The 22612-nt window shown below is 37.8% G+C and overlaps 1 protein-coding gene across 3 annotated transcripts in view; it reads left to right on the plus strand.

Annotated features, from left to right (window-relative positions):
• Cntn4 (contactin 4) overlaps positions 1 to 22612 on the plus strand; it is a 904382-nt gene that overhangs the window by 750063 nt on the left and 131707 nt on the right. For all 3 annotated transcript variants that reach the window (XM_076940198.1, XM_076940197.1, XM_034511644.2), the window contains one exon: positions 11525 to 11675. In XM_076940198.1, coding sequence (XP_076796313.1) covers positions 11525 to 11675 — 151 coding nt within the window. The remainder of the gene's footprint in view (positions 1 to 11524; positions 11676 to 22612) is intronic.

The raw sequence follows: 22612 nt of genomic DNA on the forward strand, positions 1-22612 counted from the left end.
AAAACAGAAACAATCTAATTGCTCATGAATGGACACATAGTCAAGTACAGTACACATACAATGGAATAATACTCAGCCTTAAATAGAAAGAAATACTGTTGTGTACTCCAACACAGATGAACCACACAGACACATGAAGGGAAATAAGATCATTCCATGAAGGGAATTCTGTTCATTTCTATTACACGATGCACCTAGACAAGTTGAACTTATAGTAGCACAAAGCAGAGGTATAAATGGATCAGAAAGTGGGGAAAGCAGGAGTCATTAATTAATGGGTGTATAAATCTTCAGTTCTGCAAAATGAGAAAGTAATAGCAACCCACTGGATAGTATCACATATAGTTAACAACATATATGGAAAACAGCTAAGAGGGTAAATTTCATGACATATGATTCTTACCATAATAAAAATTGAAGATATAATAGTAGATGTTAATCTTTATTACATGTATGAACTACTTTGAGATGTTAAAGTCAAAGTCTCATATCAGGTCTGAGAAAAAGACTAAAATAAGTGCCTTTTGCTGTCTGTTGGTGCTAATTCTTATGTTCCAAGGAACAGATGACTAGGGAAAATATTATAAAATTTCCAGGTCTCACTTATGATGGGTGCATTCAAGAGCATATGACCTTAAAAATCTCATTCACATGATTAATGTGAGTTAGCTGACATGGCAGTGATGCCAAGTCTGGGGTCTAGATTCCTTTAATTTCCAGTGTAAGCCATCACAGTGGGTACCTTTCTTCTTCATAAAAAGCAGGACAAGGTTCTTCTCTGGATATAACCACCCATGTTCAAATAATCTATATTCCCAGTCCCATTATGCACGAGTACAACATAAACCAAGACAAAAAAAAATTACTCTGCCCTGGAAGAAAGGTTTTTTAACCAGATATGCTGTATTTATTACAACCAGGCCACAACATTTGTTACTCTTCTACTCTCAGGAAAGTGTGGCTCATAAGATTCTTAAAGCAATTGATTTGTCTTTTGAGTAAGCCACATGTTCCATAATGAAGTCTTTTAAGAGTGAGTGAAAACCAACTTGGCCAAGGGCAAGTAACATACCAGCTGCCTGAGCAATATTTCTGATGCCTTGGTGAAGAAGTGTGATAACCAGGAGTATGCCTCTGCTATGTGTTCCACATACATCTCTTCTGCATTATGATATGTTCCCATGGAAACAGTAGCACTTAAAACCAGTCATACCTTAATTCGTGAAGTCTAGGAAATAGAATTGTTAAATAAAGTGAACCCACTAAGGAAAGTGGGAAAGTGTTGATGCTCTTGCCTTTTTAATACTGAATCCACTTGTGGGTATACCTAGAAAATGATTCAAACAGAAACAAACAAACAAAATAAAAACATGCTACAGCTTCAGAGTAAGGCATGGGTTCAGCAAACTGACAGCTCCAGGGTCCATGCACCCTGTCCCCTGTAGGCTGTTGCTATTTGCTAGGTTGTGCTTCGGGGAAAGGGAACAAAGCCAGTGGGGTGTTGGTGCTGGTTCATACTGACAGGAGCTAATTCTGTACATCTCAAGTTTGTCGTTGGTGATTTTGTGTAAAAATCAACAAAGGTGCACTATTTATACCACAGAAAACAGCAGATGCCACAAATCAAGTTCCTTGGTATATTATTTTGTTGTTTAAGATATTGAACATATCTTATGTTCAGGTGATTTGTTGAGTATAAAAATCTCAGATAGTAATTGTTAGCTAATTCTTTTATTAGGTGCTTTTATTATATGCTCTGTATGCTCAGTTTATTCCAGGTCTAACTCTTCATGTTTTCAAGTGTCTAATGCCCTGGCTTGGTATTTTAAAGAAGTAATCTATACCCATATCACCAGGGAAGAAAGGGTTATATGACCTAGGCAAAGCACCATGAGAAGGAAATGATCTAAACCTAAGAAAAGCATCAAAGCAACATATACATAGTACTTCATATAAAGTACTATTCCTGATTACATGGCTATATGATACAAATTGTTACCCTAACAGAGGTAATGGGGATAGAGATATAGCTTAATTAGTAGTTAGCCTAGTATACATGAAGCCATGGATTCAATTCCCAGTAACACACAAAGTGAACACGGTCATATCATCTGTAACTTCATCATTGGGCAGATGAAGGTAGAAGAATTAGAGTTTCAAGGTAATTTTCAACTATATTGTGAGTTCAGGACCAGCTGGTGGTATATGAGGTCCTGTTTTTAAAAACAAGCAAATAGTGATCTAATAAGAACTAAAAGTAAAAACTATCATTTATTAACCATTAGAGTTTTATAATCCATATTGTTCCTCATGAGAGGCTCTCTTCTATTCTTTCAGGAAATATTTCTCTCACAAAATAAAGTTACTTATAATAATGTATGACATTGTAGCAATATATATTTTTGCTATGGGTTTATATAAGAGTTAAGGATATGTTGCTAAGTGCAATGAAATATCATTTGAGCAGATACAAGAAGGTCAATGCAATTACCAGTTTTAAAATGCATAACGTCTTTTTATCTTTATGTAGATGGTCAAAGGAGATTAACAAGAGTTTAGTGGTTTAAACCCTACTAAGAAATTACATAGGAATAATTTAAAGTACTGTGCTAATGAATGTATGAGCAAGAATATTCTAAAGCAGAGTTAAAGTATTCTCCCTGAAATAAGAAATAGATTCTTACTATATTTATGCAATTAGTCTTTGAATCTTCAAACCTTTTTTAAAAAAATTATTTACATTTCGGATGTCATCCCCTTTCCCCATTTCCCCTCCCTAGAAACTCCCTATCAAATCCCCCCTCCTCCATTTTGTTTTATACCATTTTAATTACATGCAAGTATTAAGGTCAGTTATAGGTTGAGGGACTACAATACAATAGATGCAAATAGTCAAGGAACAAACAAGACAAAAACACAAATAGTCAAAGAACAATCAAGGCAAAAAAACAAAATTCTGTGAACACTCCGGTGATCATTGTTTCTAAAGGCTTATCAGGATGACCAAAATATCTGAGCCAACTTCCCTGTCTACATCCAAGTCATTTTCATGTCTAAAGCCTACTTCCTTGTTCTAGCCAAAAATTTAGATTCCTGTCTGAAATTACTTCTTTGTTCTAGCCTAATATTTAGATTCCTACCTGAAATTATTTCTTTGTTCTAGCCTAATATTGGATTCCTGCCTGAAGCCTACTTCCTTGTCCTTGGCCAGTGTCAGATTCCTTCCAAGCAGCTCATTTTCTTGTCCTTGGCCCATGTCAGATTCTTGCCAAGCAGCCCCAAAGGCTCTCCTCCTCTCCCCTTTTTATCTTATTAACACGACTGAGCATGTCTTAGGTCATTCTGACAAGAATGCCTTCCTTACTCATCATGGAATATTCATTATTAAAAGCAATGCACTTATGTCTTAGGTTGATAAGGCTCTGTGCAGAATCTTACCTGTCCTTGGCTTGCCAGCTTGTTAATTTAACAACTTTTTCTGGGGGTCCATTTTTAGGTTAAGCCATGTACTCTGGCTGCTGACATGTTGATGTTTTTATAGACAAGCTTCAACACAATGGGAAGGAATAAAAGTATTCGCAGGATAAAAAAGACTATCGTGATCAAGCTATATATGCCATTCTTGAAGCTTGACCAAAATAAAAATACTGACCTCAGGCCATGGGTAATTTTATCAGCAGTATCTATCACATCAACACTCAGCAGAGCAGCATTTTTGAAATTCATAAGCTCACTATGTAAAGTTAAAACATCAAGAGAGGTATTAGAATTATGTCAAATACACTACAAGTGTCTTTAAGCTTCTTCCTAATTATAATGACTACCACTGTAAATTTTAGAATTAACATGAATCCAGTGGTATTTGTCATGACACTTGAGATGGCTCCTTACTCTTAAATTCTGAACATCCTTCCAATAATTTGAATAGGATAAAGAGCATCAGTCTCTTCTTCCAAATGCCTACCTAAATCCTCTTGTATATTCACACATTAGTAACATTTTTTACTAAATGATTAACAAAAGCAGCTGTCTTAACTTCTTTTGTCAAAGCAATTGCAGAAGCAGTGGTGCTAGCAATTAATGTAAACAAAACTGTTATACCAACAATAATCAAGCCCACTACCCTCTTGCTTCTGCTTGAACCCTGACTCATTTCTTCCAGTACTTACAAGCTAATTTTAGAATGCCAAGGTTATGTGATAATCACAGCAATAAAACAAAAGCTGGTTGATAGACCTTCGTAACTGACATGCCAGATTTGAACACATTAACACAATTAGAAGGTGTACAATCAAGAAGAAGAAGAAGAAGAAGAAGAAGAAGAAGAAGAAGAAGAAGAAGAAGAAGAAGAAGAAGAAGAAGAAGAAGAAGAAGAAGAAGAAGAAGAAGGCGGCATACAATCAATGCAACTTACATTAAATACTGTGGAAGAAAGAAAGAAAAGTAATTTTAACTTGACAATTAAAAGGGCCTTAACACATGTGCTAACACCTGTTTGAAATCCAGATCCTGCCCCAACTTTATCTCTTGCTAACATAACATCATAGTGAACTGCAGCTAACTTACAAATATGTCTCTGAAAATGTCTAGAACCAGACTTCCAAATGAAGACTATTATTTCCAATATTGGATTAATTTCTAGACCAGTACATGATTGAGTCCGAATAACTGGTCACATTTAAGAACAGTACAAGAGACATTATAACTTCTCTTTTTGATTCTCTGTTCCACAACGTCTAAAAACTTGGGGCAAGGCAACTTGTCCCATCAGGGGTATAGGTAGGCAATGGTAAAAAGGAAAACTGTTATGTCTGATTCAACCCATTGGCAGAGAAATCATTGAGAGATCTTGAAATGGTGTCTCTGCAAAAAAGCTATTTAGCAGTCACCATAAACCCTGTAATGCCTACATTAAAGTGCTACTTCATATCCACACTAGGGTTTACCACTCAATAATACAGAGATTCTGTTTAGGTGCACACTATGTAGTTGACTGGAAAAAAGAAAAAAGATACCAGAAGGTATCTCTCTGATTCTCTCCATGTTTAAAGTAGTCTCAATATGGGAAAACACACAAAGAAATCAGTTGTTCCCAAGGATTAAGGGTGTTTTAGTCAAGAGGGCAGAATAGGACTGCAGAGGAAAAGGATGTTTTTGCAGCCATTTCTTTATCTTGACCTCCATAGTATATATGTAAATCTATGTAAGAGATTGGTATATACCTAATGATCGGCTTCCTTATTCTGCTATCTGTTGCCTGCCACTCAATCACTGGAGAAGTGCAGGGATGGACACAATGAAGTTTTCTATGCTTACAAGTCCCTGTGAGCAACTCTACAATTATTTACAAATAAAATGGGGTGTTTGTTTTAAACAAAGATGTAGCTCTCTGATTATAAGAAATTTTATTGTATACAAGTCCCCCAGTGCCTTTGGTAGAAGTTATTACTGTATTGGAAATAATAATGGAGGGAGAGAAGTGTAAGCTTCTTACTCTGGAACAGGTACCATGTAAAAATACCATGTAAAGTACTGCTGTAGCTTCTTCACAAGCTGCTGTAAAATATACTGATACAAGCAACTTAGGAAAAAAAGAGTTCATTCTCAATTGTTGTAGTTAGCTGTCCTTCACTGTGTGTAGCTGTCCATCTCTGTGTGTAGCTGCCCATCACTGTGTGTAGTTGTCCATCACTGTGTGTAGCTGTCCATCACTGTGTGTAGCTGCCCATCACTGTGTGTAGTTGTCCATCACTGTGTGTAGCTGTCCATTACTGTGTGTAGCTGCCCATCTCTGTGTGTAGCTGCCCATCACTGTGTGTAGTTGTCCATCACTGTGTGTAGCTGTCCATCACTGTGTGTAGCTGCCCATCACTGTGTGTAGCTGTCCATCACTGTGTGTAGCTGCCCATCACTGTGTGTAGCTGTCCATCTCTGTGTGTAGCTGTCCATCTCTGTGTATAGTTGTCCATCACTGTGTGTAGCTGCCCATCACTGTGTATAGCTGTTCATCACTGTGTGTAGCTGTCCATCACTTTGTGTAGCTGTCCCTCACTGTGTGTAGCTGCCCATCACTGTAGCTGCCCATCACTGTTTGTAGCTGTCCATCACTGTTTGTAGCTGTCCATCACTGTGTGTAGCTGTCCATCTCTGTGTGTAGCTGTCCATCTCTGTGTGTAGCTGTCCATCACTGTGTGTAGCTGTCCCTCACTGTGTGTAGCTGTCCATCACTGTGTGTAGCTGTCCATCACTGTGTGTAGCTGCCCATCACTGTGTGTAGCTGTCCATCACTGTGTGTAGCTGTCCATCACTGTGTATAGCTGTCCCTCACTGTGTATAGCTGTTCATCACTGTGTGTAGCTGTCCATCACTGTGTGTAGAAGTCCATCACTTCACTGAAGTTACCGTGGCAGGAGTGTGAGACAAGTGGTTACATTGCATCTATGTCAACATTCAGAGAGTAACAAGTGAATGCATATATGCTAGTGCTTAGATCACTTTCTGAAGTTTATACAGCCTCGCCCAAAGAATGCTCCCACCTACAATTAAGATTGCACTTCTCATACTAAATAAATAAGCAGAATAATCCCAAATAGGCATATCCAGAGGCCCATATCCCAAGTGATTCTAAATTTTGTTAACAACACTTAACCACCACTAATACTTTTTGTTTAACATGTGTATTTTTTTCTTAGTCCACCAAATAACTGCAACTGTAAATATTATGGTTTTTATGCTTTATAATACCTCACACAAAGAACCAGGAGTTATTAGGACCTTAGGAAACAAAGACGTTATGAGTGAATCAGCCCAAAGTTAAAGAGATAGAATGCAGGTATCAGAGATATTGGAAATAATACATCATGCTGATGAGAAAAAAAAAACTTCTCCTTCAGTTTTGGGTTAAGTATCTCTTTGTGTATATCTTCCTAGTCAGGGAGGCCAGATTTTACATCCAGAAACACCCCCACACTCCCACTCCCTCCCCTTAGCCAGCAAGCTAGGAGAACCTTGAGGTTTGTGGTTTGTTATTGCCATTACCTCCTCAGTGAAAGATTAGAATTAATGCATTTGCTCTGGGTATTTTTATAGGATGGTGAGGTAATAGCTAAAGATAATAGATAAAGGTTAAAATAATATGAAATTAGAAACTTCCAAAAGCACCAACCTTAATAGTCTTCACTGGCAATGTTCCCAGTGATGTTTCTACAGGCCAGCTGTGACAGAACAGGCAGGCAGAATTATCCTTTCCTCTTCAGTAATGTAGTAAAGCATTGTACTCTCAGATTTCCCAAATGCTATTGCCACTGCATAGCCAGGTAAGGAATTATCACTTTATTACTGCTCTTGAGAAATGACAGTAACTCAGATACAGAGAGAACTTCTGATTTCCAGGATTCTGATGGCCACTTTAGATACCTCAGATATGTGACCAAGAATCATTTAATTAATTAAATATAAATACTTGTGAATTGCATAGATGGATTTCCACAGCTTTTCATAGATAACATAAGTTTTGTTTAACGCAGACCATTGGTAAATAGCTAAAAGTTGCACCTCCCATGTGGAAGAAAGCTGCTGCACGATGCATCCATCTAGTAATTAATTCATATGAGAAAACTGGCCACTGAGTTCAGCAAATGAGCCCCTGCAAGAATCTGTTGGCTGCTGCCACACTTTTGTGGGTAATTTATCTGTTGGTTTTATCATTCCAAAGCTTTGAGAACCACTGAAATTTTAGCTCTTTTGGCACTAACTGGTTAGTATGAGCAAAGATTGTGTCTTAATGCTGCCCTCCTGTGGCTCCTACCAATATCATCTAGCAGAATTACCAATCTGTGGGTGCTGAATGGACCAAAAGGACCCATTTTCTATTCCTCTGATCCTGTGCTAGGCCAGTGTTTTGTTGAATCAGTAAATATAGGGTATCATTAGGAAAAGCACCCCTCTATAAGCTAAACTGCATCTCAAGTGCACAAGGCCATCCTGAAATAGCAGAATTTTAAGAAACCTACCCAGTGTTCAGATGTGATAGAGCTTCTATTGGTCCTGCCATAGAAATCACTATGGCTTATGATGACAACTGATACATTTGCGGGTTAGATAACACCAGAAACAAATGGACTAGACAACGGGAAAGTATTTGGTGTGAAATTATATTTTTATGAGTGAAAGATGTTCAAGCCAGGATCATCATAAGATATCCAAAAGGTAATCTGTCTTTAACTGGAACATTACAAATGCCTGTTAAGCTAGTGCTGTTTTCTGCTTTCCATGTGTCTGATACCCTGCACTTTCAAATTCTGTAAAAAGCGATATATAGTTTTTTTGACAAATATACCCATGTGTGGTACACAGTTTGATTTATATAAACTCATTTTGAATGCAGAGGCAGAATTCCTCTTGAACAGATGAAAATATCTGCCTAGAGTGATAAATGCATGTGTGGAGAAAGAGTTGTAAGAAGAGATTTTTTTTATGAGAAAGGGTTTGTAACATTATTTCAAATTTTCCCTTTAAAAGATCTCCAGAAGACTTGATTTTATTTTTATGGTTTTTTTTTTGTGTGTGTGTCAGTTTGGATGTTTACCTAATTTGAGAAGGAGTCTTTTCTGCCAAAACATTTTGCTATGACAGAGCATAGCGTATGTGCAATTGCTATGCACATAGAAGATATCAATATAGTACAAATGCTTCACATTAAAGTTCTCAACTTGTGGGTCATGACCCCTTTGGGAGTCAAATTATCCTTTTATGTGGAATTAAATATCAGGTAACCTGTTTTCAAACATTTATGTTACCATTTATAACAGCAAAATTACAGTTAGGAAGTAGCAAAGAAATGATTTGATGGTTAGGGGTCACCACAACTGTATTGAAGGGCTGCAGCATTAGGCAGGCCGAGAGTCATTGCTTTACATGTTCATGAATGTACTATTGGAGCAACTAGACCAATAGGCTAGCAATGCAGATCAACATAGCTAGTCAGTGGAATAAGATGATAGCAGGCAATCTCATTCACCCATGGTCTGCTGATGCAGTTTCTGCCACATACCACACTGGTGCGCAGTGCTTAAATTTCCTGCAATTTGAACTTCATTTATTCCACCTAGTTATATTTATACACATAGAGAGAGAGAGAGAGAGAGAGAGAGAGAGAGAGAGAGAGAGGAGAGAGAAAGAGAGAGAGAGAGAGAATGGGGAATTAAATTTGATTTTTTTATGTATTTGATTTATTATATATCTTGGATATATATTAATTATAGCATAACATTTTATTCATACATAATATTCCCCAAAATTTTTTTGTTATTATCTTATTCCCTAAGTACTTAATAGCTCTGCCCTAATGATCTGTTCAATTTGTCCTTTTACTCTTATGATGTAACTTTGTAGATCATACTGGTAATACATTATTAGTAGTACAATATTATATACAATTTTCATTATAAACAGCTGGACTTGTACTCTGTCGATTTTGTTAACCACTCACAAGGTATCCCTTGAATTGGAGATTTTTATGAATTCAAAGCACACACAAATCACAAAATGTCAGCAGCCCAGTGGTCCACTTAATTTCAACCTCATATGTGCTACCAGTTCAGTGTGTCCATTTTCAGTGTATATTATGTTACAGAGTAACCTTCTCATCTTTGTTTGTACCTAGTCAATTTTGACAAATATTTCTACCATGAAAGTCTCTAATAAAAGTCACAAGTTATTTGCACTATATCTTAGTTTGGATTTTTAAAATCACTAGTTACAGATAAGCTTTGCAGTGTAGGCCTATCATCCTCACACTGGCGGAGATTGAGACAGGATAGTTACAAGTTTAAGGTATTCCTGGTTTACAGTCACTGGCAAAGCCAGTCTGGGAAACTTAGTACGACTCATCTCAAAATTAAAAGCATTATAAGAGCCCTGAGGACACAGCACTATAGTAGAATGCTGGAAGCTCCGGCTTCAATTCAGTCCTTCATTTAAAAAAAAAAAATCACTAGCTATGGTGTGAATATGTTCAAGAAATGGGCCCATAGGAAGAGGAGATGTGGCTCAGCAGTGAAGAACACTTGATGTCCTTGTAGAGGACTCAGGCTTGCCTACCAGCACTTGCAGGACTTAATATCTACCATGTGTAATTCCAGTTCTAGAAGATCCGATGTCTTCTGCCCTCTATAGTCACCAAATGCATGTGGTACATATATGTACTTGTGGGCAAAACAGCATACATGTAAAAAAAAGTTTATAATTGTTTTAAAAATAGGCAGATATGCACCTTATCTATGTGTATCCATACTTTCTTGAAGTCTACACTCAAGTCATTTATAGCTTGGATTTAAATGTTTTCTTCACTGTGAACTGAAAGATTCATTCTATGAAGTTACATGGCAAGGAATCAGAAATATAAATAAGGCACAAATTACAAAAAGAAAAGAGTTCATCTGGGGTATTCAAGAATTTCTCCTCGCTAAATAACTAAATAAACTCAGAAGAAAACAGAGATCTTTCAGAAAGGCTTTATTAATCAGTTGGTTTGTTTGTTTGCTTGCTGCTTGCTTTTTTATGTGAGGCTAAGGATGAGCTGTTTTGTTTCAGAAAGCTAGTAATTATTTTACTAATATGTCAGCACAGCATAACATACCCATGTGGATTCTTCAGAACAATAGAAGTGAGTGGGTAACACAGTTTTCTAAATTTCTAAACCGAATGCCAGTGATTTTTTTCTAAATAAGATGAGCATTATATTGGGTACTGGTGACAAGAGTTGAACAATCCATTTATTGTAAGGAGAGACTCATAGATGACAATTATATAAGGAGTCCCTGATAAATACAGAGAAGGCGAGAGAGACAGAAACGAGAGAGAGAGAGAGAGAGAGAGAGAGAGAGAGAGAGAGAGAGAGACAGAGACAGAGACAGAGAGAGAGACAGAGAGACAGAGAGAGACAGAGACAGGGATGGAGACAGAGGGAGAGGGATACAGGGAGAGACAGAGAAAGACAGAGCAGGGATGCAAGAGAGGGAGGAAGGGAAGAAGATAACAAGGGAGAGAGGGAGAAAAGGAGGGAGAGAGAACACTGTGTTATAGACCAAAAGCAGTAACTGTCAGAGAAGGGGGCCACGTTAGCGTACATAATCAGGAAACTTGCCAAATGTGGCTTTTTTGTTTTGTTTCTTTCCCTATTGCTTCTCTTAAATTTTTAAAGTTTTGTCCATTTGAAGGTAGAATAAATTTTTTAAGAGACTCCTCCACAGGGGGCTAAGAATGTTTCTATCTTGATCTTCACGGTGGAGGATACAAAATCCATCAAGTTATACATCCATAGAGCAGTTGCACTTTATCATATATAAATCATGAATTAAATTTTAATAACCCATAAAAACATACAAGGCTGCATGTTTTCCATCAGAAAAAAAAATTTAGCTCCTGTCTCCAATGATCTATGGTAAGTAACTATCACAGAAAGAAAAAAAAGTTGCTTCTTCCTCCCATAATAATTTGTTACATTTTTTTATATTTTCTTTAGCCGAAAGTCCAGATTTTTCGAGAACACTCTTAAAAAGAGTAACACTTGTCAAAGTGGGAGGTGAAGTTGTCATTGAGTGCAAGCCGAAAGCATCTCCAAGACCTGTCTACACCTGGAGAAAGGGAAGAGAAATATTAAGAGAAAATGAAAGGTACTGTGTTGAAATATTTTAAATATTTTATTAACTTGTGATAAATTGTCTTTCTGTTATACCTGAGCAAATAGTCAAATCCACAAGGTATAAGAGTTGGTAACATTGACCTCCATGTTTCTTCTTAATATTGGGGTTCTAGAAGCTTTTCAAGCACAGAGAGTACTCAAAAGTTGCCTTCAGGTTAGCAGCTAAAATATACTTTAAGCCTAATTTTTTTACTGTGTGCATCTACCCATTGTAATTCCTTGGCTTAGTCAAGTCAGTCTATTACCATACTACATAGGTGGCCTATAGCTAATTGTTCTCCTTAAGTGTTCATTATTTCATTTGTCTCTCTTTATGGCTTCAGATTTGTTTTAATATCTAAATTATTTGCTTCTGCTTATTATAATACATGAATTGCATTCAGAAAGCATATTGTTTAAAGGATGCAAATTTGTAGGGGTTACTTGGAGTTTGACATCAGAGAGTACCAAGTAGCACATATCTCCAAGACCTTGTCTTAGCTGTCACCCCTGTAAAATATCCTCTACCCCTTTCTGTAATGTATTCGATCTGTTGGAAAAGGGTAATTATGCATGAGCCTGTGTTTGTCACCCATAAGACAGGATTTACCAGCTGTATACATAATGATTTTAATTGATGTTAAAGGGCAAGTATTCATAGATCCAATAAGGAAGCATTTTAAAATGTGTGTATCTATCCTTTTACACCTGTACACCTTCACATTTACATATACAAATTAGATCACTGCACTGATGATGTTGTTCATTTTAATAGTTTTTATAAACAAATGGTATGGTTTCAAAGATATATATATATATGTCTCCACACATGTATTAACTTCATATTAGCCATTTCTGATTCACATTAAGCAAGCAGTCCAGTGGATACCAAAATGACATTCAATTTTTTTTTTTTTTTTTTTTTTTTTTTTTTGGTTTTTGGTTTTTCGAGACAGGGTTTCTCTGTATAGCCCTGGCTGTCCTGAAACTCACTCTATAGACTAGGCTGGCCTCAAACTCAGAAATCTGTCTGCCTCTGCCTCCTAAGCGCTGGGATTAAAGGCGTGCGCCACCACTGCCTGGCTGACATTCAAATTTTAAGACAAATGTGTAAATTGAAATCAAATAGGTTTTATTGTTATTAATGTATTAATTATGCATAATAGATTTATTGTGACATTTTTGTGCATGCATATTATTTATTTTAATTATCTTCACCCCCTTACCCTCTCTTGTCCTCTTTCACTGCCGTAGGTTTCTTTTCTCTCCACACATAATCGTCCTTCTAATTTCATATTTTGATTTTTGCTTTTCAGTGACCCAATGAGTTCAGTTAGGGTTCCTTATAAGAGCATGAACCAGTGACTACACCAATGGAGAAAATGTTTCCTCCTCCTACAGTAACCAGAACAGCCTATAACTTCTAAAGGAGTGGGGCCTCATGACTCCCACCCCTTTCTATAATATAACATTAACAGTCCCAAGTGTGGTGGAGGTTTTGAGCAAGCAGGTAGACCTGCTGCAGTTAAAGAGTGCAGCGGCTGTATCTTACCCACAGGATGGTATTCTGCAATATTGCACACTTTGGATTTTCTGACCCCCTCTTCCTTTATGCTTTTGTAACTTTAGACGAGATGATATAGATGACCCACTTATGTCTGAGCATGCAGCAGTAACTTGTTCTTAGCGCTTACATCAGTAGGAATCCAAACAGAAAGCAAAAAGAAGCTTCTCTTACCAAACATGATAGCGCTGCTGGTCTATGGGCAATAAGACAATTATTCAGCTATATTTTGACACGTATATTGTGCCCATTTAGCAATAAAACAGTACTAGAAAACAGGTTTTCTTACTGAAACACAGGGAACAATCCACTTTACCATAGTGTTTCTCAAAATGTGCTGTCTGCGATTACATTTAATAGAGAATACATACTTTTAAATATAATTGAATTATAATTAGTAAGCACCATGTGCATTGCTTAGAATAAGGCTGCATTTTTTTAAGGTTTACAAACATTCGACAGAGGTCAGGGAACCCTATGGAAGAGTTACAACTAAAGGAGCTGAAGTGGATGGCAACTCCATAGGAAGAACAACAGTATCAACTAAAGGAGACCCCTCAGAGCCCCCAGAGACTAAACCACAAACCAAAGAGCAGACATGGGCTGGCCCATGGCTCCCACTACATATTGTCTGGCCTCAGTGGGAAAGGATGTACTTAATCCTGTAGCTACTAGATGTCCCAGGGAAGGGAGATGCTAATGGGGTGAGGTGGTAGTGAGTGGGTGGGTAAGAGAGCACTCTCTGAGAAGCAAAAGGGAGGGAAAATGGGCTGAATAACTCATGGAGGGGACCAGGGAGGGGGCAACATTTGGAATGTAAATAAATAAAATAATTAATAAAAAAGTAAGATGATTTAAGGATATAACATTAAGAGAATGACATGATGCTAAAGAAGGCTCTTCCACACCCAGCATCGATGTCTGGTGGCACACAGCCTCCTTAACTCTAGCATCAGGGGATCCAATGCCCTTTTTGGGCCTCCATATCTACCTACACAAACACAGGTAACACAGAGACAGAGACAGAGAGAGAGAGAGAGAGAGAGAGAGAGAGAGAGAGAGAGAGAGAGAGAATAAAATCTACTTAAAATGCTTTATAAAATGAGATTTAAATACACATAAAAACCATGAATGAATAAAGTTTGAGAAATTATTGAGGACCAATATAGAAAATACACTATGCTAGTATAGGAAGCCATGGCAATCTAAAACAGCAGAAGCCATTTCTCATTCATAATACATACTGGCAAAAATCTGTTGGTGGTTCTGCTCTCCCACAGTATTACATCAGAAGACCAGCTCTTTCTGTAGCTTTACCATAATTAAAAGGGTCAAATGCATGGCCTTTTAGTGTTTCAGGTAATGGAAATGAAGCAACTTTATGTTTACTGATACTAGCCCAAACAAGCCAATGTCACCTTAAAGAAAAATATAATCTTGTTATATTCCTACAAGAAAAGAAACAACTATGCACACCTATTTATACGTGCCATCTTACTATTTTAGACGGCATTAATGGATAGCTTAGTACCACTAAAGCTTAACCATTTCCACAAAACTAACTTAATTTTCTCTTAGACAATAGTATATTATTGTGTCAGTTTCTGTAGGGCAATATGAATTCAATTTATTATTTCCACTACAAAGTTTTCTCTGTTCAAGTTGTGTTGGTTTCATTAACAGACATCAAGGATTCTTCCACACTCTTTTGACACAGAAAATGTATTTCAGCTGAAGATGCTCCCTGCTGTTACTTAGTTCCTGCTATTTATCACCTCCACCTCCAGTGTCAACAGGCTGGTCTCCAAGCATCAATATTAGCACTTCATCTCCATATGGATGCTGTGTTCTCATGGCTCCGCTGCACTCTTTTTTCATCATTATCAAGTAGACCACATGTAGATGAAAGTCAGGTGTTGGACCATTTCATTTTTGGGGAGAAAGAAGATGCCTAGATTTTTTTTTTGAAATTCTGATTCTTAGAACAAGAGATCACCCTTTCTAACATGTTAAAACATTCATAATGAATCCCATGAATCTATGCAACAAGTTGGTTGTATGAACAATTATCTTTTAACCTCCAAGTAAGACACATGCCCTGTTGAACACTTCGTACAGTTTAAAGAGATAGATATCAAACAAACCTAACTATTGTTTCTTCATTGGCAAAAATAAGTGCTGCTTTTTTCTTCTAATAAAGATGGAAAATAATTAAGTGGACAAATGAAGAAAATCAATCATATGTGTTATCTGCGAATGAAAAAAATCTGAATCCATATTTTAGGAGAAGATTGAGATAGTGGGCCAATACAAAGGATAATTAGTATTGAGTAATAATTTCTAACATTCTGCCTTATTAGCCTTAATTTTCTATTGAGACTAGACTCTTCATAATCAAGCAGTGAGTCGTTAACCTTTGAATACAAATTATTAATCCCTTAATTACAAAGCACTGATGTAACTACACTAAGACAAAACCTCATTATCTATCATCCTATTTTATTATTGTTCTTCCTAAATCCTATTTTTTTAAAAAAAAAATTGGTCAGACCATGCTTATCAATTGCTATTTAATTCCAGTTTCAACTGCTTAGCTGTTCGTACATGAGTTTGCCATAAAAGCATAAGGAAGAACATGAAGCAAAGGCAGAATCTTTTACTTAAAGTCAGATGATAGTGGTTGTATTAGTTCAGTGGATAGAACCTTAGAATTACTGGTTTAACATCAGTATGTTAATTGTTTTAAATGTATAATTATAAAATTATTATTTCTATTTGTTTACAAATTTAAAACATATTAACTTTGCTTTACTCATATTAACCCAACCATCCAAATTAAAGTTGAAAAAGTAAAATAATTGTTGAGCTTTGCTCTAGAGCAGGTACCACATCCATATGTCCATAGAATGTTTCCTATTTTCTTTATGTTTGCCAAGCTATTAGCGTTAGGGATATCAAATGTTTAGAACAGCTTCACTATTTCAGTCCTCAGGAGGGACCACTAGTCACCATGGAAATAGTCCCAATCATTTGGATGAATTGAGCAATTAAGCTTACTAACTGAATAAAGTTGATTATTTTGTTTTCTTTTAACTTTTCAACAGAAGGCCCTTGAAGCAAATAAGATTGGTTTTATGCTGTAACAAAAAACATCAATATTCAGAAGTAGCAGAATCACTAATAACCTAAACTCCTAGAATTTTAAATAAAAGGATAACCATTATATCCATTGGGATGGACCCTTATGATTTTAAGTTAGACTAATATCAAACCAGGTTAATCATGAAAGTGAATTTTCTGGTTGCCTACTTGAGAACATGATGTGTAAACTGTAACTCTGAGCATAGCTCACAAGAAACCATCAGAACTCTATTACGCTTGTTTATGTCTCTTCAGCATCTCTATTTACCTTGGTTCCACTCTCCAATAAACTGTTTTCTACTCGTAGTATGAGGGTCACCATTAGCCATAAGTTTGCCCTATATCTCAAGTGATCACAGACATTCCAGAACAGATTCACTAGGTCTCAACTAAACCTACCTTGGCCCCGGTTCTTCTCTTAATCATGTGTACTCAAGGAGTATCTGATAATCTTTTGAGCTGATTGGGTGGATGTGGGTTGGATGATTATATTTAAAGGCATATGGAGAAATGTCCCCTTCAACCACTTAGACCAATGATCCTCAACCTTCCTGATGCCATGACCCTTTAATGCAGTTCCTCATGTTATGGTGACCCCCCCCCCAACTATAAAATTGTTTTTATTACTTCTTCATAGACATAACTTTGCTAGTCTTAAAGAAGTTTATCAAGGAGGTCACAAGCCACAGGTTGAGAACCACTGCCTTAGACTGAGAGTGATGTATAAGGTTTACCAAATAAATCTAGCTATGATTGCAAAAACTGAGAATTCAGAATGGGTAGACACCATTGCCAAATGCCTCCTACTACAATCCCTACAAATCCCATCCCTTATCTAGGACAAGGATCCACACAAGACTTATCCTTCATCAGGTCCCAGGTACTTCTAATGATGGAGAACCAGCTAGACGAGAAATGATATTCCCAGTGTCATCTACTCTCTTTTGGTTCTACATTATGAAGCTGTACTGACAAATCTAGTCCCTGGTTACTTCTCTCCCCTTGTCTCCTTAATGTACTTACTGGAAATCTACTCTCATTGCCTCTTCTAGATCTTCTCCAAGCTAGAATATATCATTTCTTTCTGATGTTCTTCATATGATATTGTTACCCCCTGCCCTGCATCATATCAGTCATTTCTTTGAATATTTTCTTCAAAATATATCACCCTGAATTAAAGGTAGCATTCATGAGGAAAAGAAACCCTTTATTAATTGACACAGAGAAGGGTGGGCATCATTGTTCAGTGACCTCTCTAAAGGGAAAAATTGTGTCTAGTGAACTTAGATTAGCAAAACAGGGGAATACATAAGTCACCTTAGAAAACTGCTCCCTGTAAATAATTATTTTAAAAAACAGCCTGGTGTTTAAAAGGCAAGAATGGGTGTCTGAAAAATTCATCTAGAAGAAATAGTTTACTTGCTACTGAAGTTGGGAAAGAAACAAATGGAATGTTGCTGTATTTTATAAAAATAAAGAGAGAAAGAATATGTTTGATGGATATGCAGTCAGATGTGGGGGAAGGGGTGCCTCTGTGGGGCCCATGCTGAGGCATCTCTTCCCCCTGATGGACCAGCCACAGATGATATAGTATAAAATAGAGTTTATTCAGGCCATGGGGATGGGAGTTGAGAGGGTAGTAAAGACAGAGAAAAGCAGGGGAGAGAAAGAAAGCAGAGGAGTAGAGGAGTAAAGACTGATCATAAGCACGGGGGGGGAGGGGAATGTGATGAGATGGGGAAGGGGCAATAGGCAAGAGAATAGAATGAGAACAAGAAGGCAAGAGAGCAGAGGGGGCAAGCAGCCCCTTATATAGTGAGTCAGGCATACCTGGCTGTTGCCAGGTAACTGAGGGGTAGAGCTTAGAGAAAATGCTAACAACGTTCTCAACACTGTAGATAAAGACTTATTCATAATCACATTCGAACATTCTACTCCCTCCTCACTTTCTCATAGACATGAAAGTGATACACTATATAAAATTATTAGATAATAACTAGATATAGGTAGGCCAATGAATAGCACAGAAAAGAGTCTCAAAGCTTTAGCCTAAATATCACAGACCTGGTTCTGAACAATGGCATACATGCTCTGCTTAAAACTACCCAACTCCATTCTCGTTCAATGATAAAGCACTCCTTGGGCATTTGACCATGCACTAGGCCTACTGCTTGGCACTGAGAATAGAAGGGAAAAATAGATAAAACCAGTCCGCAAGATGCTCGTATTCTACTACCAGGGTCCACGAGCAAGATCATATGAGTTTTTTCAGTAACGCTGAGGGCTAGGTTATAAAGTTGATATATTAAGTGTTGAAAAGAAACACTGAAAAATGAAAGACAGCAAGTGATTTCATGTTTACATCTGAGGAGCTTAGACTTGGACCTGAACACCCTCGATGGAATTGAAGAATTTTGATGTGGAGTTATGTTCAGCTGTGTGCATGCTATAGGAAGATTGTTTCATCAGTACCAGCAGCAAAACCCAGAGTGAAAGAAGACGGTGAGTTCAGGAAGGCCAAGGATAGCAGCAGTCTGGGATGGAAATCATGAATGGCTGAATGAAATGAATGTCTCTTGAATAAAGAGAGGAGACAAATGTATGGGCTAGAATTTAAGGCCCCAACTGATATATTAAGTAGAAGGATTGAGAAAGCAAGAAAAAAAAAAAGTAAAGCATGACCCCAGGGATTCCCTACTTAAATAGCAGAAAGACAATGTATTTGATATAATAGTGAATATTTAAAAAAAATGGGACCTGGAGAGATGACTCTGTAGTTAGAAGTACATGCTTATTAGGCAGAGATCCCAGATTCAGTTCACAGCATCCACATGGTGACTCATAGCCATCCATAACTCCAGGCTCAGGGGATATGATGCTCTCTTCTAGCCTCCATGGGCACTAGGTTCCCACATAATATATATACATACATGTAGGCAAAACAATGAGATACAAAACATAAATTTTTTTTTAAATCTTCTTAAAAAGAAGTTTGAAGGAAAACATGGTTAATAATCGTGTGTGTGTGTGTGTGTGTGTGTGTGTGTGTGTGTTTGCAAATGTGCTCTTGATTTAAGCAACTCTAATTTAACATATGACTGTTGAAAGCACCAACGTTTTAAAATAGGCCTTACTAGGCCAAATCAAAGGTCTCACCTGCATGGGTTCTATTCCTTTTGAGATTTTAGGGGAGAGTCCATTTTTGGCTTTTCAGGACTCCTCCAATCCATACTTTGTGGCCTCTTTCTTCTGTCTTCAAGTTAGCACAGGTGAGTCCTCCTTATATCTGTCTGACTTCTTCTCATACTTTCCCATATCTTTTGCGTGGGCTTCTATATGTTGATCGGGCACGATCCAATCAGACACGGTTTCACCTAGACTCCTACCAGATACTCAGTTGGGTGCTTCCTGGCCATTTCCTAGTAGAAAGTTGGAAGCCTCACACTAAGCTGAGGAATGCACACAACGAACTCGTCATCATCAGCAGGTAAGAAGCTCTAGACAGGAGGTCATCAGCAATGATGTTGAGGTCAGAGCTTTTTGTGGGTCAAAGGAAGGAGCCCTCGGGAACCATCACTTACACAGAAGATAAAGAAGCCAGCTGTTAAAGAGGACAAGAAGAAGACTAAGAAAGATAAAATCACAGCTAGGAGAACATAACATAAGCCAAAGCAATAGATTTATGCAAGAAAGAGCAAGTGCCTTCTAATCTTCAGAGGGTCACGGCTTGGGGTAGAGCAGCAGGATGGAGCTACTTACTGACACTTTGAATGCTGAGACTGGAAATGTTCCATTTGCTCAGCGTATTGACCCATCAGGGGAGAATTTGATCCCTGAGTAGCGGCAGTTTATGAGACAGGTGCAATTTTCCTAGTGGCAGAAAACACTGCCACAGTGGCTCGCCTGGGCATCCGGGCCCTGGTATTAGCAATTTACCGTTACACCTTCTACTCAGTGTCCAGGAGTGTTTTCTTGATGAGCTGTTAAGACCAGGCCGAAGCTGCCTGATCCTGTGCTCTTGAAAGGCAAAGAGCATCAGATGCCTAACTGTATGCAGCTTCTTCAAACTGTTGGAGCCTCTGTATATATTGAATAATATCTGGTGACCTCACAGAATCAGTGGCTTATTATGACTTACTGCAGACTATGACTGAGCCCAAGAACCTAGATACTGTACATTTGGCCACTGCCAAAGAGGGATTGCTCATTTCCCATGCAGCCCTTCTTATTTGCATGTTTGAGAAATAAGCGACCTTGCTTTTCCCCAAACTTTATAGTTTACCCCTTTACCTCCTAGGATGTTAAGGGGGAGGGTGTGGCATATCTGCAAAGACGGAACCTAATGTTGGAAAGATAGGGCCAAGTTAAGAGTAATAAAATGAATCATCTCTTCTAAAATAAATAAATAAATAAATAAATAAATAAATAGGTTCAACCAAATTATTCAAGAGATGTCTGATTTAGCAGCCTACCATCACTTTGGACAAAACATGTTTAGGTCACTGTGGGCCAGTTTTGAAGGCAGCTAAAGTACATTAAGCATTTAGAATTTTCACTATGTCTTCTTGAAATGAAACACATATTTGGGTTTGCCTGCCTTACAGAGTATAACCCGTGAAGGCTAGCAATCTGTTAAAACACTCAATCCAAATAGGAATAAAATCATGTTCACATGTCTTTTTAGAGACACTGGCATCTGCCTCCAAGGTGAAATCAGATCGTGGCCTCAATTTGCCTGCCTTCCCAAAGGCATTTAAGAGCGTTGAAATTCATGTAAAACATGGAAGGGAATCCTAGCACAGGGCTGTGAAACTCCACCTTGTATGTAAGGTGTGAAATCCAGGTCTGAAGATGACAAAAGTGATGGCAGATATTTGCCCAGAAGGCCGATTGTGGGAGGGGAAGCTTATTGCTTGCGGGGATCTGTTTCTCTTCTGGAGGCAGAATGTCTATATATGTGCTCCTAATGAGAAACCTGCCCTCAGGATAGCTGTACAGTCGCTGCAGAGCGATACTATTCTGTTATTAGGGATTCTGCCCTAGGGAACAATTATGTTATTGCAATAATTAGAGGCAATTCATCTCCATAATAATGGAAATCCTGCCTTGGAGGCAAAACAACATCAAAGCACCTGCAAGCACCACGGCTCTTCGTGGAATCTGTTGGCCTCCTTATTGATGGTACTATATCACTTTAATTTTGCATGCACAGTTGTCGAAATAAACCTTATTCTGCTTCTGCAAATGTAGTTCTGGAACGTTCACCTGTTACCTCAGCTCTCCTCATTTGGAGCTATAAATGAGAGGCTTGGATGCTTATGGGCTTTAGGACCTCCATGCAGTTATGAAGAGTAGAGAGAGATTTCTTTTAAATGTTTCTTATGACACGTTCACTCATGGTGTAGTCCTTTGGAAGACTCCATAAATTTACCACAACAGTGTTCTCTACCTTAATGTAGTCCATGATGTAATAATATGGTCAGGGTCAATGTACTTACTGACCACACTAAGAGAGTGACCACCTAAGACTGGCCTGACCCTTTGTTTGTCTCAACCTGCTGAGTATTGGTTAGGTCTCAAACATACATGGAACTCATTGGGGGAACTGTAAAATCAAGTCCGCAATCTAAAAGCAATGCTGGTTTTCCTTTTAAAATGTCCCGTGTAGTGTTCCCTATATGAATGTTCTCTTTGCTAGCCAGACAGGGAGCCCTCGGCCCCTTTCCTTATTTTCTATCCTTATATTAACCTGAAAACTGTTAAACCTCTTAGCAGCTTTCCTTGGGACCAGCCCTCACCCAGGTTTTCTAAATGCTGAAGCTTCCCACATCAGACTTCTGATTAATTCATTTTAATAAATGCCTGTCACGTCTCTCATTCCCTACTCTGTACAACAAATATTTAATATGATAGACATAATGTCATTGAAATCAGGGTTCTGTGGATGACATAAAATGAGAGACTAAAAAAATTTCTGCAGTCAGGTAAAGGGCAAAGACTATTCATCCTGTTCTTGTAGAAACTTTGTTTATAGATGTGATGAGCTCGTATTCATTTCTCCTCACAGGCTACAAGGGTTAAGAGGAGAGATGTTATTGGTGTTAGAACACATAGGTAGCCCCTTGTATTATGCCCAGAATGCTGTAGATACTCGGTATTTTCATAAGTAACGAGTGAATCAGCTCCTACAGTTGGAATATGATGTCTCCACCACGGTGTTTAAA

Source organism: Arvicanthis niloticus, chromosome 9 (genome assembly GCF_011762505.2).
Source record: "Arvicanthis niloticus isolate mArvNil1 chromosome 9, mArvNil1.pat.X, whole genome shotgun sequence".
NCBI lineage: Eukaryota > Metazoa > Chordata > Mammalia > Rodentia > Muridae > Arvicanthis > Arvicanthis niloticus.